This window comes from Drosophila montana, unplaced genomic scaffold (assembly GCF_035044405.1).
Source record: "Drosophila montana isolate Dmon_TW-CO22-7 unplaced genomic scaffold, ASM3504440v1 contig_3747_1, whole genome shotgun sequence".
NCBI classification, from domain to species: Eukaryota; Metazoa; Arthropoda; class Insecta; order Diptera; family Drosophilidae; genus Drosophila; species Drosophila montana.
Window position 1 is genome coordinate 199031 of NW_026998633.1, and position 19703 is coordinate 218733.

A 19703-nucleotide genomic window follows, 5' to 3' on the forward strand; every position below is an offset into this window, starting at 1 on the left:
CCTTAAAAATCTGATATACACATGGTCTAAATTTCCCTTTCTCATAACTCGATCAAAACTCAACCGATTTTCACGAGGTTTGGTTTTTTGATAATGCTTTGACCTGTAGATTAACTTTGCATTCAAATCTGGCAACCGTTTATTTGGTCCAATTTCATGTGGAAATGGTACCCTTAAAAATCTGATATACACATGGGTCTAAACTTCCCTTTCTCATAACTCGGTCAAAAATCAACCGGTTTTCACGAGATGTGTCATTTTGTTAATGCTTTGACCTGTAGATTAACTTTGCATTCAAATCTGGCAACCGTTTATTTGGTCCAATTTCATGTGGAAATGGTAACCTTAAAAATCTGATATACACATGGGTCTAAAGTTCCCTTTCTCATAACTCGGTCAAAAATCAACCGATTTTCACGAGAGTTGGGTTTTTGTTAATGCTTTGACCTGTAGATTAACTTTGCATTCAAATCTGGTAACATAATATTTGGTCCAATTTCATGTGGAAATGGTACCCTTAAAAATCTGATATACACATGGGTCTAAATTTCCCTTTCATAACTCGGTCAAAACTCAACCGATTTTCACGAGGTTTGGTTTTTTGATAATGCTTTGACCTGTAGATTAACTTTGCATTCAAATCTGGCAACCGTTTATTTGGTCCAATTTCATGTGGAAATGGTACCCTTAAAAATCTGATATACACATGGGTCTAAACTTCCCTTTCTCATAACTCGGTCAAAAATTAATCGATTTTTACGAGATTTGGGTTTTTGTTAATGCTTTGACCTGTAGATTAACTTTGCATTCAAATCTGGCAACCGTTTATTTGGTCCAATTTCATGTGGAAATGGTAACCTTAAAAATCTGATATACACATGGGTCTAAATTTCCCTTTCTCATAACTCGGTAAAAACTCAACCGATTTTTACGAGATTTGGGTTTTTGTTAATGCTTTGACCTGTAGATTAACTTTGTATTCAAATCTGGCAACCGTTTATTTGGTCCAATTTCATGTGGAAATGGTACCCTTAAAAATCTGATATACACATGAGTCTAAACTTCCCTTTCTCATAACTCGGTCAAAAATCAACCGATTTTTACGAGATTTGGGTTTTTGTTAATGCTTTGACCTGTAGATTAACTTTGCATTCAAATCTGGCAACATAATATTTGGTCCAATTTCATGTGGAAATGGTACCCTTAAAAATCTGATATACACATGGGTCTAAACTTCCCTTTCTCATAACTCGGTCAAAAATCAACCGATTTTCACGAGATTTGGGTATTTGTTAATGCTTTGACCTGTAGATTAACTTTGCATTCAAATCTGGCAACCGTTTATTTGGTCCAATTTCATGTGGAAATGGTAACCTTAAAAATCTGATATACACATGGGTCTAAACTTCCCTTTCTCATAACTCGGTCAAAAACTCAACCGATTTTCACGAGGTTTGGTTTTTTGATAATGCTTTGACCTGTAGATTAACTTTGTATTCAAATCTGGTAACATAATATTTGGTCCAATTTCATGTGGAAATGGTACCCTTAAAAATCTGATAAACACATGAGTCTAAACTTCCCTTTCTCATAACTCGGTCAAAAATCAACCGATTTTTAGAGATTTGGGTTTTTGTTAATGCTTTGACCTGTAGATTAACTTTGCATTCAAATCTGGCAACATAATATTTGGTCCAATTTCATGTGGAAATGGTACCCTTAAAAATCTGATATACACATGGGTCTAAAGTTCCCTTTCTCATAACTCGGTCAAAAATCAACCGATTTTCACGAGATTTGGGTTTTTGTTAATGCTTTGACCTGTAGATTAACTTTGCATTCAAATCTGGTAACATAATATTTGGTCCAATTTCATGTGGAAATGGTACCCTTAAAAATCTGATATACACATGGGTCTAAATTTCCCTTTCTCATAACTCGGTAAAAACTCAACCGATTTTTACGAGATTTAGGTTTTTTGTTAATGGTTTGGCTTTTACAATTAATTGGCATTTAAATATGGCAACATCATTTTTGGTCAAAATTCATTTACCTTTTGGATTTTACGTCCTGTTCCAACCAAAATTGTAAATAACGCATATTCGAAGGCAAGTATTGTGATTGGATGACATACTTACTCAACTTACTATATGTCACTCTGATAAAAGTTGCTAACATAGAGTAACAGTATACCAGATTTCGAAATAAACAAAATATATTAAAAAAATATATATTAATAAAAAAGAAACTTACTATAACATTGTTCGAATATCCAAATAAGTGCTATTAAATTCAATATTGTTAAAATGTACTTGAAAACGTAAATTTCCTTGCGAGTTTTCAATAAGTTGCGTGCATGTCGCTTCGAAGTATGCAAAAGCAAATTAGAAAAAACCCAACACAACACAATACAGCACAACACAGCACAAAACGAATGCTAATGCAAAGTGACACACGAGGCGTATGTGGAATATTCGGCTTGCGCGCACATTGCTCATACGCCGCGTTCACGTCGAAAGTTTTCGGTTTTATTTTGTTGCTGTTCGCTGCTCGTTAGCCTTGCCAGAGCGTCAAAATTAAATGACATTGTTTTTAAGCAAGGCGCAACTCAATCGTAAATCATGTGATTGTTGTTATTGTCATGGTTGTTGTTGTTGATTTTGTTGTTGTTGTTGTTGGCAAAGGTAAACAGTGTCATATAAAACCCGCAGATGTCTGTGGTGCCGACTGCCCGCTCGTATGTGGTATAAGTTTGAGAAAAATTTGATATATATGACAGTTGTTGTTCTCGTTGATGTTGTTCCTCTTCTCGTTGTTGTTGTTGTTTCTCTCTTTGTTGTTGTTGTGGTTGTTGTTACCCCATTTGACAGTTACATGCACTGCACCGCAGCATGACAAATGAGACACAAAAAGTGGAAATAAAATGGAGAAACAGAATTGCAAAGAGTTGCATATATATTTTTGTTGTAGACTCTAAGGAAGCAAGTTTTTATGTGTGTTTTTTTTTTTGTACGTGACAGTCAGCATTTTTTCTCATGAGTGCGCCCCCGCTGCCCCTCCCTCTCTCTCTCTCCCTTTCCCTCAATCTCTCTCTTTCACCCGCTTCAAGCGGGAGCGGGGCACAGCATTTGGGTCAACTATCGACTGGCATTTGTAGGCGCTTTCAAAATGTCAGCAACAGAAGCTTCCAGCCAGAAAGAAGGAGAGCGCAACAACAAAAAAAAAACCCTATTTTTTTTTGTATGAAAGTGTTGCAGCACTCACCGGAGAGTTAAGATGGACATTGCTTTGGGTTCGCTTGTTGGGAAGCCACTCAACTGCAGTGAAAATTGATTTCAATTGCCGTATATGATGGTGTTCAAAAAGAAAAAATTCTGTGTGGGGCTGCCTACAGCAAAAGTGGAGAAAAAAGAATTGGGTACAAAGAAATGCATGTTGGCTTAAATAATTTAGTTGATTACGTGACTGACAGGTACTAAAAGTCCATGACTTGCTTGAACGGAAAAGTCTTTAAACTGATTGTTTTTCGAACTATGTTACACGGGTTGTGTAAGCAAAGAAATGTTAAAGCGACGCTGATAATGTTAATTGAATGTTACAAACAACATTTCATTGAATTCAATTGAATTAAATGTATAATGCACTGTTTTGCTTGTTTGGTCTAAAATAATTGATACTAACTCAATATGTTAAAAATTACGCTGTTAATGTTCAGTAAATGTTAAAAATGTTGTCAGCTAACTTAATTTAGTGTTTTGTATCGTTAAAGTGACGCTGTAAAATTTAGTTGCACGGTATACATTATATATTCTATTATATTTTTATTTTAATAATGCAAGTTAACATAACTATGCAAGCTTACATGATTCGGTAAGTTAACAAGACTGTACGTTAACCTGACTCTGTAAGTTAACGTGCTTCTGTAAGTTAACAAGACTCTGCACGTTTACATACTTACCATGGCTCCGTATTGCTATAAATGTTAAAGTAAAGTAGAAAGCCTGTAATATTAAGATGTTGCAAATGTTAAAGAAAGGTCGAAAGTAATGAGGAAGCATAAATATTTTATATTTTATTTTAAATATACATATATACTTATTTTACTTTCTCTAAACCCTGATACGCCCTGCCAATTGACTCAATATATAAAATATAGCAAGAAAACTTTGGGCAGCTCTCTTAAAATATAAGATTATGACTTTTAATTTTTTGCGAATATTGACAGGCTTTCTAAAAAGTCTGACGAGATATTAGAATATATTCTGGATAATTTTTTCTAACTAAGAGACCTCACACGCAATGTGAAAAATATACCATATCCGATTACTCGATTTATCGATATATCCAATAGGTACACTACTCTGTTCAATTAAAACTGAATAGCTTTTTTGAAACTGAGAAGAAAACCACGTTAAATAGAATAAAGCATAAATACAAATCTCAAATGGAGCTGATTAGCGTATTAAGTATTGTGTATTATCGCATTGTGGCATTGACAATGACGCTCATTATTCGGCCTGGATGACGATGCATTTCATATTGAATTTCAAGTGCCAGACTGTCAATTGGTGTTTGGCCAGGCCAGAACTGTTGACAATAATGAAGCTGCTGAACATTTTGTGGTTATGTTTATTGTCTCTGTTCACATTGTTACCCTTGTTTCTTGTTGTTGTGCATGTTGAGTTGTGGTTGTTGTAGTTGCAGTTGCTGTTGTCCAGAGGCCATTTAGAAACATTTGTGTGCATCTGTGCGAATTGTTATTTGTGCATTGTGCAGTTTCCAGTGCTGTTGCGGTTTTTCTGGGATTTCGTAATTCGCCTAGATGTACATCTATGTGGTTTATTGCTGAAAACACTCGAAAGGGGGACGTGTACAATTACTGGTTAGAAACGAAATGCTATTTAAAAGTGCATGAAAGTTCTTAAAAGGGGCAACATTTAGAACAGCAACCGCATATTTAGCAATGTTTGAGGTTAGTTTAAGGTTCCTTGTGCTTGACTAGATTTCAAATGTTGCATCTCGTTCAAAGGAGAAGTACTTTTATTCGGCTAAGTTGGCAGCATTTCTCATTTATAACCATAAGCAGCCAGGCTCATATAACTGACAAGCTGGCAACGTCGCAATCAAGCTTCATGTTAAATATTTTAACTGCCTGGTAAAGTTTTAATAGTGGATAGGCTTAAAAAGAATATGAGGAATTCTTATTAAGAGGAGACTAGGTTAACAAATGATTTGCAAATAAATTTGATAATTCACAAGTTATCGATTACACGTAAAATATATAACGTTCACAAGTATCGATAATGTTATCGATACGTCTGCAGTCATGTTGCAATCATGTTTATTTATTACCCCTCACAGCAGCTACGTATTTTCGAGTTGATTATATTTCACGTCCTGTCTGCTTGAAAATGCACGCTCGCAAATCAATTGCCATTGCGATTGCAATTTAGTAAATTGGTTTTGGGGTTTGGGAATATCCCCATTGAAGAATGCTGAAAAAAATTGTGCATAAGGTGCGCACAGCCAGGGGGGACGCATCAATTGAAGTTGCAGGCGAACGATTTACATTTACAATTTGCTGTTGGCCTCAAATTTCTTTAAGCTTTTGCACTTGTCCAAGGAAAATGCGCGAAATTTAACGAAACATGCTGCACGTTCCCCCTGCCGCCGTTGCACATGCCTGCCATTTGATAAATGTCTCTACTGTGCCTTCGTCCTGATACCTTGGGGCATGATAAATTACTTGCATACTCTAAAGCAAGTTTCACAACAGAAAATAGCATATTTCTTTAAGCATTATCCAATGTGCAGCTCAGTGCAGGGAAATTGGAATTGAGGAGGGGAAATGTGCGCAGCTACCTGATGAATCCGCTGAGAACTGGCGACTAAAGCATTGAGAAATAAGCATTTGATCTTTGAAATTCTTTTGCAAATCATTATATTATTATATCATATACAAGCTCTTGAGCTTTGCATATAAATTAAATATTTCCAATTAAAATGTATCGGTTTCTGAAGGAAATTTAAATTGCAGAAAGCCCTATAAAGAATAATAGATTAATGGAAATGAAAGCGGCAAGTTTAGTTATTTCTGCAGCTGAAAATCCATATTCCACAGTGTTTAGAAATAGAAAAGCATAGCCAAAATACTTTTATACTCAACTGTAGCTTCTAGAATAGTAAAGACAAATCTTTAATTTATCTTTAATTTTGTGGCTATTAACACAATAAAAGATACTTGATTTTGGTGTAAGTAGGAGAAGCTTCACGGTATCCCCTTGTTCTAGGGAACTCTTACATGTTAAAAATATAAATCTAAAAAAACCACGAATTTAATTTGATTAATATCCCATTCTAGGATTATCTATCATGCATAAAATAAAATAAAATATAAATATATAAAAATAAATTTAACATTTAAATATAAATATACAAATATAAATATGCAAAATATAAATATATAAAATATATAATTATTTGATTTAATTATAATTATAAAACGGAAAGGTAAAATATAAATATAAAATTGCTTAACGAAATTCAAACATTCTCTCATAGCTATTCTCCATTTAAGTCATCTAATCTAAATCTCACACATTTAATTGTCAATTTCAATTTTCGTTCTAACAAGTGTCCCCAACAATCCGCTAAGCACTAATCCGTTTATCGTTGCCAACGTATCTAAGACTCTTAATTAGCGCCTTCCACACACACACACACACACACACCTATTGGGGAAAGCCTCCACACTTTAAGCCATTCTAAGCCGACGTGCCACACGTGTTGCACAAATGTTTCGACACATTAATTCCATGTTGAATTTCCAACTAAAGGCACATTAAATAAAACGCAAGCGTACACAATGAAAAATTCTTTGGGGCAATCCATAAGAAACTCATTTATATAAACACCCCTCAGAAGGCGGTTTTATTTCGACAACTGTTTGGCTTTTCTTTTCCAGTCTGCCACGCACTCCGCTGTTTTTCACAATACAAATTAAAATGGCAAATGTTTTTCCTTTCCTAATTTTTTTTTTCATTTTTTTCTAGCCTTTTTACCGACTTCATTTGCCTTTTGTTGTGACCTTTGCTTATTGTGCGATTTTTGCTCTTTTTATACCCTATAATATCCTGGGAAAAAAATGTGAATATTTTTGCCCATCGGTCTTATTTCTTTTTATAGGATCTATTGGTCGTAAATGGAATAGTTTCGTACGAAATTAAATTAATATATTTCTTATAAGAGTGATGTTAAAATAGAATTTATTTAATTATAATCAATCAAATAATTAATAATCGATAACTAATCAAGTTTTAGAGGCAGCTACGATTATGACATTGACAATATTTAATTATGTTAATATATTTCATATGAGAAATCGATATTTACCAATATCTTTGATAGTACGATAGTCGATATTTATTTTGTAAAAAATTGTTTGCAAAAATGTTAACTTTTCTTTAGAAAATAGTTGTCTTTCGGTCCAAAAATCTATTTCAAATATAGAAAATCAATCAAATAAATAATTAAATATATAAATTAACATAATATACGGTAAATAATTGATTAATATAATTAAATATAATAATTTATAATAATCTTTCTAGCTTATAGTATCTACAACTAGTTGCATGTTGTAGACCAAATTTCTGTTATCAAGATTTTTATATATATTTTTTAGAGGGTATTCAATCCTTCGCATATCGAAACAACTTCAATTTTTGTATCATTTCTTGAGTTTGTTCCATTTTATTTTGCGCTGAACAAGCATTTCTTTGCCATGGATGGCCGCCTTTTCAATTTGCGCTTAGAAGTATGCTACGATTTTTTCCTCGCTCTCATTGCGCCTGGCAACAGCAGGCAAATGCAAAGAATATCTAGTAAATCTTTTCTATTTCTCTCGTTTCTTAACTGATTTGCAACTAGTTCGCATATATATCTCTCGGCATGTGTTTCGGCCAACTGCCTCGAACTACTTGAAACTGTTCCACAGATGATGCACATAAATCGCCCGGGCTGTCTCCGGCTGGGCACAGTATCGAGTGTAAAATATGTCCAGCTTAATTCTCTAACATTAATTGTCTGGCTGACAGCAGATTGTCGTCTCTCAACATATGTCTAGGGCCCAGAGTCAGACTCAAGACGCAATAAAAATGATTTAATTTTACGCACCACTGCAAAATTGTCAAAAATTATTGCCCCCTTGGGAAAGATATACAAAGAAAATGGCGAAGAAAAATAAAATGAGGCGCTATTTTTAAGAAACACACGCGCTGTGCAGCATGTGAGGCGTAAAATAACATTACATAAGCTATTTGCAAAGGAGTTACCCTGTAATATGTTTGGAAGGTTATATTTCTATTTGTTTAAGCGTATGAGGTTATGTTTATACACTGAAAATTTAAATTAAAACTCGATTCCTCTTATGTTTTGTTAAAAAAGTAAATAATATCTTTCTTTTTACTCCACATGTTCTCGTGAATCAACTTGATATAAAAAATTTGATATTAAACTACCTCTGCCTCCATTTTTTTCTATCAAACACCTCAAATTTTAACTTATATTCACGTATAGGATATTACTGATATAAAAAGTAATATACTTAAACATCTAATGACCCTAAGAACTTTAGTACAGGGTATTACTCATAACCCCTTAGAGCTGTATTATAGAGTATTACATATGTGACTGACAAGATACTTATGCCTCAGAAGCTCGTATACCCACTTAAGAATTTTATTACAGGGTTTTTCACATATGACTCAAAATATATATACACACACACACACACACATGGATAAGCGCTGCAGAATATTAAAAATTTTGTCGCAGACTTTTCAATTTATTGACAACTTTTCGCCAGACGCTGCTGCGTTTAAGGAAAAGTATGCTGTGAAGAAGAATTTTGCCGCCAAGTATGCTGCAAATTGATGAAAATTATTTGCGCATTATTTTGATTGCTTTTACATACTGAAATCATTTGAAATTCATGAATAAGTTAAATAAGTGCACTTTTTATTAAAAGTTTAATTTAAGTCAAACATCAGCTGGCAACTGAAATGTTTGGGCCCCAGTTTCTGGTTCATTTGCCGTCACGTTTTAAAATGTTGACCAGTTTCCGGACGGCGTTGCCCAACGGCTGCCAAGATAAGCCGCTTAGCGCCCCGTTGATGGATACGAGCTAATGGCTTGTGAAAATGTCTGTAGCCCCTGCAGTCTTGTATAATATACGAGCCAAGTTGGCTCGCTGCACGGCACAGTTAACTGGATTGAGTTGTTTTGGCTATAAGCTGGGCATGGAGGAAGAAGAAGTCAGTCATTTGGGCGTCGATATGGTATTGGAAAGCAAGTGTGTTTGATTAGCCGACTATTTAAGTACCCTGGCAGAGTGAACCTTTAATTAATCTAGGATTTAAATTGTTGATACTGACTGAAAGAGCATAGTCGAGGGCGTATAATTGGGGAGGGTCTAAAGTTAAGTTTGTCGATTGAACAGATTTTTAAGTGTAGGGTATAATTTGTAGGGTATAGAGCGTAAATTGTGTCTGGCTTTTAATGATTCTTTATTTGTATGTGTAATTTAGCAAGGTCTAGAGGTTCCGTGGACAAAAACTTACCTTAGCTAGATATACGGTTGGGAAACAGAAATCTTTAGAGACTTTAGGAATATTTGACTTGCAAGTCTTTCCGAAATTTTAATATATTTATTATTTTTGATATGAACTTATGTAAGATCTACAGATTCTGTGGACAAAACCTAACCCTTACCCCAGAAGTCTCTAGAGACAAGGAAATAGTTGGCTTGCAAATCTCCAAAAAAAACTGATCGTTGACACAGAATTTCCAGAGCTTTTCATGTATCAAAGTTGTGTTTGCCAAACAACAAAAATGCCAGCTGATAGTTAACTAAGCTCTTAACTAAACTAAACTCGACAAAGCACTAGAGGTTTAAAGCTTAGCAAAATACATTTGGATTTACTGAATATAGAATTTGGCTTCAAGCTGAAAGTTATTTGTGCATATTTACTCAAAATCGATTATTCGCATCATGTTAACAAATTCAATTATGACATTTCGTATTTAATTAGGTCATGATAGCACAAATATGAAATACGATAAAATGCCAAACATATCAAATGTCAGCTCAACAAATGCGCATCTGCTGTCAACCCCCCCCCCCCACACACACACAGACACACAAAATTTTGAATATTTCATAATTTTGCAGATTTTGCACATATTTTGTGCTCTGTAATCGTCATCGATTGGCCGTGTAAATTATGCATATGCACATTCCCAAACAAAAACACACAAACACACACGAAAACCGAAAACAATCGCAACTCTTTGAATTTATGCACTCTACTAAACCCCTCCACCCCCCTCCGCCTTTGTACTAGCCCCCTCGTCTTGCACGTTAAATGTTATTAATATACATGGCTAGCTACCCCCAACCTCACATGTCGATCTGCATGTGTATATAAATCGATAAATTTTATTTAGTTCCGTTTGCCGGCTTCCTCTTTACCTCCCACGCCAGCCCCAACCCACCCCCACCTTCCGTCCCTTCGCCCCTCAGGCTAAGGACATGCGTTGGCGCTTAACCCACATAACAGAATTTTTAGTACAGTGCGCCCCCACTTTGTGTGTACATTGTCATTTGCTGTACCTTTTTTTTTTTTTTTTTTTTTATATTAAAGCCACCCTCTGTTTATTTTTTGTGTTTTTTCTGTTTGACTTTGCTTTCCTTTCCGTTTCCTTTATCCTGCGTTATGACAATATTTCAGTATTTTTATTTTGTTGCGTGCTGCGTTTTTTCCTCCTCTTTTTTTTTTGTCATGATTTTTTTTTATTGTCTCCTCGCCAATTGCCGGTTTTCGACAGCGGTACAAATATATTTGGATTGTTCCATTGTTGCCACAAATATTGTGGCCCAAATAACAAATTCCTTCGTTCCTTTGTGGCTGTTGGCATTTGCTCTCGTTTAAAAGGCTAATAGATTTTCAGGAAATTTGCCAAATTTTTGATTTTATATCAAGTTCATTATGAAAAGCCAAAAAGATGGGAAATGAGTATGGATAGATAGATAGGTAGATATACAGACGTATAGATATATAAATATGTAGATGTATCGATATATAGATGTATCGATACATATATGTATAGAAGTATAGATGTATAGGTGAATAGCTGTAAAGATGTATAGATGTATAGTTGTATAGATGTATAGATGCATAGATGTAAAGATGTATAGATGCATAAAAGTAAAGATGTATAAATGTATAGATATATAGATATACAATATAATATATTTCATTTCACAGAGTTTGATAAAGTCTATTAAAGATAATAAATGTTTTCTTAATTTAAGAATATAGACGTTTATTTTTTTGGACAGAAGTTTAAGTATTATAGGTAGACTCGAGTGATTAGAGCCTATAGACCAGAGAGTTAATTAGAGAGTATTCAAGGAACTAAAAACAAGTTCTTAAATGAAAGGAAGGGATGTCAAATAATAAATATATATCACGTTCCATACTTTCCGGCTGTAATCTAAAAATAAATTCAGGCTCTACAAAGTATGCAATAAAAAATTAAGCTAAATGGATACGAGTTCACGAAAATGGAATAAAATCCAAGCATGAAAGGCCTCACATATGGTATGTCCATTAGTCCCAAAATTTATAACGCATTGAAGTATAAATCTTTGAAGTATAAATCTTTTGTAACTATATATGCATATCCAGATCCGTTTCATCATATGTTTATGATATATGTTGTGAGAGGATGATTAAGTTTATATGGCATATGTATATATTAAATTAAGTATATGTATGTCAACTACTCTTTCTGTATTCTCAACGTTTCTTTTTTACTCTTCTTAACAGTAATGCTTAACATAATCTTTAACATACATGTGACCGTGCATACTTCTGTGAATGCAAACCTTTGATAATGTCTTATCCCATTCTATCGTCCTCCACATTGAAGCTCATATACTTCAAGCGCCCTACTACGAATTTGTAGATATCTCTTCTTTCGCTTTCCAATTAAAAATTATCCTAGACAGCTGTTAAAAAATACTCCCAGATTAATCAGTTATTTATGGCAGACATTGCAGTCCCCGCTGGATATATTTGCTTATATATATGTTTTTATCTTTCTCATTAATAAAACTTGACGTCATGCTGCGAGAAATCCTTCATAATGGCAATTCCCGCGAGTTCATATCGATGCCATTTAACGAAACCAGCCCAGTTGCAGCTGCTGCGTGTCATATTGCAATAATTATGGGCCACATATGTGGCACTGGCAAAATGAGCAATACGTACCGACTCCTGTGGGCTTAACCCAGCGCCACGCCCCTCACCGCACGCCCCATGCCGGGCGCAACTTTGCAGTTGATAACAATCATTGAGCTGTGTTGGTTTTGGTTCTCTTGGTTCAGTTGGGGTTTTTGTGTTTTATGTTGTTGCCTCTCGCCTGAAAGTTTTAACATTTTCTCTATGTGGCACGCGAAAAAGTTCAAGGACATTCCGAAGGCTTTGCACTTGTGGGCGGCCAAAATGTGCCCCCAATGTGCTTGTTTAACTTGTCTGCGCTGAAAATTGCATTTTCGATTAAGCCAGCTATGTAAACTGCATTTGGGCACATTTAATATTGCGGCGCCCGTATATATACGTTATACGTTTGTAGCATATTGTCGAAAGTTTTCCTGTCGGACCCGAAAAGATAAGAACAAAAGTTTTTGCGCCCATTGAGATTCGTTGTAAACGTCTTGTTAAACTGAAATATTTAGAGCTTGAGTTCATAAGCAAGCAGAAACTTGAGTTATTTTCTTGCTTAAACAGCTTGGGAATTTTGCAAGAGCAGCAGGAAAAGGCGAACAACAAGCATGTGTGGATTAAAGGTTTGGAATTTGAAGTGAAAATTGTAGAAAATAAGTTAAGTTCGATTTAAAAATGTGTGAATAATACTGAAAGCAATGAAAGTTCTTGAATTATTTCCCTAAATATCTTTCGAGTTCGAATCTAGTTTTAATTTTGTCTTAGCCAAAAGACAACTAGTGTAATTTTAAAAATTAATTTAATGGATTATAACTATATCATGATCATAATGAATAATAATAAATATGAAATATCTAAAACTCATGCTAAACTTTAATATAATTAAAAAAAAAAAATTAAAAGGAACTCTAGTTATGTATTTTGATTGCGCTACAAAGTAGAATTCCCAATGAAAATTGATGCCACAAATGTCCTTTGCATAATCATTATCAGCCCCCAACTTCCGCCCATTTAATCATCCCTTTTTAGCACAAACCCCACGTGCTTAATTACCCAACTCCCTGCAATTTAATAATTACATGATATAAATATACATCATGCACGTGTAGATATAAAATACCATATAGAAGCTCGGGACATGTCGCATTTCATAAGGAAGTCAGCGTAACCAAAACCTGTCCCCATTTAATTATATTAGACTGCAATTAGCTGTGCGTTTAGCTTGTACGTAAACAACCCCAAAGAAAGGCGGGTTGAAGCAAAGTTAAGAGTATGCGCCTATATAGATATCCTGTTGTAAGCGTTTATGAGAAGGCGCTGAAATAATTATAATAATAATATTAAAAAAAAATATAATATAAATAAACATTATGAATATAATATTGATATTTGAAATGATATTTTCTTAGGGTAGATGGAGAAAGTTATTGCAAAAACTCTAAAAAACTAAAACCAGTATAGATAAATAGAAAAATTGCCTAGACTTAAGTGGAACGAGATTAAGCATAATATATCGAAAAATTTTCGAATAAAGCATATAAAAATAGGATATACCATATGGGGGAAATTATTTAAAATTAAGGAAAAAAAAAGTTCAATTATAAGAGCTATAATAAAATGCTTAAGAATGAGTCAGAATAAAGACATAAAATAGAAAGCGTAGGCCTCTAAAAATGTAATTCTTAAAAAAGTGACTGTCCCATCCTTAATAGGGCCTTGTGTATAGTAATCTTTATTGGTTGATTTGACACTGAATTAAAGATAATTATTATCTAAGCACCTATATATATTTATATATCTAAACGTACTTTGTTCGAAATGCAGCCCATTATCAGATTGTGATGTGTCCAAAATGACAATTAAACTTAATTTACAGGGTATACAAACCCCCCGAAAATTGCATATGCTGATGACATCAGCGCCAGGCAACCCCTGCCGCTGATGTTCGCTATCAAACCCTCTCCCCCCACCACACCCGCGACCGACCACCCTTGCACCTCAGTCACCCTGTTTTACAGTGCGTTGAACTGATGCCAAGTGGAAACGCCCCAGTGAACTACATTGCAGGGTGGCGCCTGCCAAAAAACACAAAGTCTAAGCACGTGCGAAGCGGCGGGGTGGGCGAGTCGCGGGACAACAGACCAGTTGGCGCCACGTCGAAAAATAACTACGCACTTTACCAGTCGCGGGCGCCAGTTGCTGGGAGGGGGGGGGGGGGGGGGGTTGCAGGTCTTAGGTCAGAAGACAGCTGTCGCAATCTGTTGAGGCATTTGCCAGATTTGTACACCCTGTACACATTCAAGCGGATATATATAAGGGTATATTGCAATTGCGCAGATGTTTGCATATAATCCGCTACACAGATCCCATAAAAGCTAAACTTGTAAAATATGTTAAATCATTTTGTGTGTACCATACGCAAATCGAGTCTACTTTAAAATATCGATAGCCTCCTAGATCGATAAATATTAATAATTATAAAAGCATATCGATAACTCGACATTCAAAAGATCCATAAATAAAATCGATAAATATTGAATATCATAAAAGCTGTTCAGCTTCTGGCATATGGTGTACGATATACAGATCAAGTTTATTTACACCTATCGATAAATATCAATCTGCTCAAAACCAATTAATTTCGATTATTAAAAAACTCGTTTACCATATTCAGCTAGGTTTATAGTTTAACTAACGATAACTACTAATTTGCGTAATATTGATAAATATCGATTATATTAAATGATGTGCCCCATATGCATATCAAGCTTATTTTAAACCATCGATGGATATCAATTTGCCCAAAATCTATAGTTATCGTTTAGTACAAAACATACACATATATATATTTATAAATAAACTATCGATATCTTCCGATTTTCTCAATATCTATTAATAACGAGTATTATAAAAGCTACAGACACTACATTTGTTATGAAACATGATCAACTTTTCGATTTAACTTTTCGGAAACCTTCCGACATCCCCAAAAAACAGGGAGAACGAGACAAAAAGATGCACAGCCACTGGCTGATTGCCATACGTTTGTATGCAAGTATAAAAGCTCGGACTTAGGGTATCTGTCAGTTGTATTCATTCGACATGATTACTAAGATAATAATATGATAATAATTGTTTTTTGGAGTAGTGTGGGAAGCGGGATTAGTTTAGGGTGTGTCTGTCTTCTCTGTTGACTCAATTAAGTCAAGCCAAAACAATTAAATTCATGAAATATTTTGGTTGTTCATATTCCTTGCAGGATCCAGCTACGACACGCATACCACGCCTGGACGGCATCTCGCGCATTCCGCCGCCGGGCAGCTTTGGTGGCACCACCAGCGCCAGCGCCACCTCGCACATACGCCCACCCACAGTGAAGTCGACCACACAAATCTTTCGTGCGCCCGCCGCGCCGGCCAATGTCAAGGCGCGGCCCATTAGCTCCTATCATCCGGCGGCGGCGCCGCTGCACGATCTCGGCGCCAGCATCAAGAAGAGCGCCTCCGGCGAGCGGCTGAACAATGCGGTCAGCTTGATCAGCAAACGCACTACCAATGTGCTCAAGAAGTACTTTGGACAGGGCAAAATGATGGGCGCCAGCGTGGGCGGAATACAGGGAGCAGCTGCCTCGAGCCTGATGACCAGCTCGCTGCCACACACCCCGCTGCCCGCTGCCAAGCAGCCGCAGCAGCAGCAGCAGCAGCAGAGGCAACAGCAATGCCTGCTGACCAGCAGCACGCCAATGCCGCTGATGCGCTCCGAGACGTTTGTGTGCGACGAGGAGGAGCAACAGTTAAGGGAGCGGGAGCCGGAGGGGGAGCAGTCACAGATGCAGTTAACGCTCTCGGCCACGCCAAATCGCACGCGGCTGGAGAACACGCGTCTCTCCAGCGTGGGCTTTGGACGCACCCTGGATTTGGATGCAACATTGATCGAATCGAGCTCTCCACTGAGCCGTACTCGAACTGTCATTGTGGACAAAAAGGAGCAGCCGGAGCTGGATCCGAATGCCACAAAGCTGGTGAGTCCTTTGAGCGTCACCCGGCTGGCAACTAGCTCTGCCCAGGCGGATCGCACACGCCCTGTAATCCCCGCGAGCGACGAGCCAGCAGATGCCACACACCTTCTGGGCAATCTCAGCGGCGAGCGAGCAGATCGCACGCGTCCCGTAATCCCCGCCAAGGGTGACTCAACCGAGCAACTGGATACCACACAGCTCTTGGCCAATTTGAGCTGCTTCCGTGCGGATCGCACGCGTCCCGTGGTCAGTGGTCCAGAGGCGGCCGATCGCACACGCACCATAAACGCCGCCGGCAGCGAACCGAGCCATGAGCTAAACCTGGACTTGACTAGGAGCATGGAAAAGCTGCCGCTGCTGGAGCACATGTCCATGCCCTCGGGCCTGGATCTGCTGATGAACGGCATCAAATCGGATTTGCCGCTGGAAACGGAACTGGATAATACCGAGTTGGATGTGACGCTGACCGCCTTGGCGCCGGACAAGAGCACCATGAAGCTGCCCCTCAACTCGACCATCAACACGGAGCGCCTGCTGGACATCAGCGGGCTGCAGTCGCCGGCACGGCACATCCAGCTGCTCAATTTGACGCGCGAATTTTTGGAGCAGACGCCGCAACGCTGCGCCGGAGGTCGCTCGATGCCGCAGCATTCGCTGGTCTGCCTGACGCCGCAGTCGGCGACAACGACGCCGCACGGCGTCGGACGCTATCAGCAGACGCCGGTGCCGGTGCATCTGCTGTCGCCGCTGTTGAAGGCGGCGCGCAGCGATCTGGTGCTGCCGACGCGCACGCCCGAGGGTGAACTGTTGCCGCCACATCTGGTGGATGCCACGCTGGGCAGTGCGGTGCAGCTGCGTACGCCGCGTACGCGCTACAGCTTTGGCCTGGAGCTGCAGGAGACTACTCTGGACTCCTCCATGGAGCTGGTCGACAATTCGTTTTCGGCATCGCAGCAGCAGCTGCAGCAGTTGCAGCAGCAGCTGCTCAAGAAGCAGCACAGCTTCGATTTGGATGAGAGCTTGGGCATCCTGACGCCGGATCAAATGAAGGAGTTCCTGGACTCATCCTCGCAGCACAACAACAACAACAGCAACAATCCCAATCTCAGTCATCAGCTGGAGCTGCAGCTGGTCGCCGCCGCGGCACAACAGCAACAGCAGCAACGGCAGCAGCAGCAGCAACAGCAACAACACTTGCAACTGCAACAGCAGCTGCGCCTGGAGCAGACACCTTCGCCGGAGGAGCTGCCTCTCGATCCCATAGAGCCGCAGCTGTCGGCTGCTTTGGCGGCACCTGCGCCCGCTGTTGCCGCCGCCGTCGTGGTGGCCGCTCCGGCCGCTGCTCCCAAGCTGAGCAACAGTTTTATAACCAGCGTGACCAGTGTGACCAGCCTGGATACGGGCTATCAGGGCGACGGCGAAATGTCGCGTCCGGCATCGCGCGGCGCCTGCGATCATTCGCCCAGCAATGGACCGCACTTGGGCCGCGTCAGCCGCCAGCCCAGCTTTCCGCCCATGCCGGCAGCGCCGGCGGCTCCGATGCGTCGTCAGGATCCGATGACCGATTCGGATTTCTTTACCGAATCCGATGCGGACGATGTGCTGCAGCGCGGCGATCGCCGCGCCCAGGTCATCGATGGCCAGCTATATGGTCCGGCTATGCAGCCGAGCGCCTCGGTGCCGCAGCTCGAGGATTCGTGCATGGAATCATCGGGCATTTTTACGGATGTCGAAAATCGCTGCGATGAGGAAATGCGGCTGCCCGAACTGGAGCTGGACATGGAAATGGAGATGGACATGTCGCCCGACGAGTCCACGCAGACGCTGCGCAAAGCTCAAGGTCAAGCGCAGAGAGCCGAGCAGCAGCAGTCGCAGTCGCAGCCGCGTCCGCTCTCTTCTTCGTCGGCCGCGACGACGCTCTCCAATCGCACCTCGTACTGCAGCGTCGACGGCGGCAGCGCCAAAAGCTTTTGCGACGAAGCTTTCAACGCGAGCAGCGACCAACAGCAGCAGCAGCCGCAGCGATCGTCAGTACAGTGCGCAGCGTCGCCGCGTCCACACGCATCGTTAACGTCGCTCTGCACGGTTGAGAATTTTAACAGCGCGTCGCCATCTTCCAGCTCGTCGCTCGCATCGCCCAAATCGTCGTGTAAAATTACAACAACTGCTACAGCAGAAAATAAAAAATCGTCGCGCAGTGTTAAAACGCCAAATAAATGGGATGCAGTTATGCATAAAATCGCCAGCAATAAGTCAACCATCAAAACTAATTACAATGATGTGAAATCCAAAGTGTCCACCACGCGCAACATGGCCGGATCCGGATCCGGATCGGGATCGGGCGCTGGCACTGGCGCCTCGGCTCCGCGCAGCCCCTCGACCAGCAGCGGCAGTCCGCGCATAAGTCCCACGGTGAGGCGTTCGCCTTCGGGCACGCCGCTGGTCAAGCGCAGCGGCAGCGTTAGGCCTACGAATGCCACGCCCACAACGTCGACGTCAACGCGGCAGCCACAGGATAAAGGCTCTGTTGGCGTCGGCGCCGGCGTCGGCGTCAATGTGTTTGCTCGTCTCTCCAAATCGCAGTCACCCACATCGCCCACTGCGGCCGCAACAGCAGCAGCCGCAGCAGCAGCAAAGCGTTTGCAGCCGGTATTGGTTAAACGGTAAGTCTCAAGTGAATACTTCACCTCCATGTTCAGATTATTAGCATTTGGTTCTGTCTTCTTAGTTTTAACTCTTCTTGAAATCGTTGTAGAGTATATTTTGCAGTTAACATATCTTTTTGGCTCTAGCTAGCTCCAAGCATAAGTTTAAATTCCACCTCCATGTTCAGTTTATTGGCATTCGTCTCTGTCTTTTAAGTTTAATTCTTCCTTTCTTAGTGGTTACTCCTCTTGAAATCGTTCTTGGTTATATTTTGCAGTTAATATATTTTTCATTGGAACCATCTAGTTCCAAACTCAAGTGAATTTTCCACCTCCATGTTCAGATTATTAGCATTTGTCTCTGTCCTTGAAGAGCTCCTAAGAGTTTTTTCTTACTGATTTTGTTATGGATATATTTTCCAGTCAATATAAGTATTTTGTGGGATAAACTAGCTCCTAACTTAAATAAATACTCCACCTCCATGGTCACATTATTAGCTAACGCTGCTGTTCCTCAAGTTATTTTTAGTTTCGTTCTCTTATTGAATTTGTTTTTGGATATATCTTGAATTTTAGTAGCTCTCCAACTCGTCAATCTCCTTATACCTGATTATATATCAGTTTTAATTATTTTTTTCGTGATCTTTTGAGGCTCTTTTTTTCAATTCTTTTTATAACAAACTTGTTTTAAACTGTGTATAGAACTATATGCTATATGCTTTGTTTTATTTATTGCTTAAATGTTACCTA

At 39.2% G+C, this 19703-nt stretch overlaps 1 protein-coding gene across 1 annotated transcript in view; it reads left to right on the forward strand.

Moving 5' to 3' along the window:
* The window catches only part of LOC135437449 (uncharacterized), a 98659-nt gene that overhangs the window by 16618 nt on the left and 62338 nt on the right, over positions 1-19703 (forward strand). Inside the window, exon 2 of the mRNA XM_064695377.1 lies at positions 15550-18971. Coding sequence (XP_064551447.1) covers positions 15550-18971 — 3422 coding nt within the window. The remainder of the gene's footprint in view (positions 1-15549; positions 18972-19703) is intronic.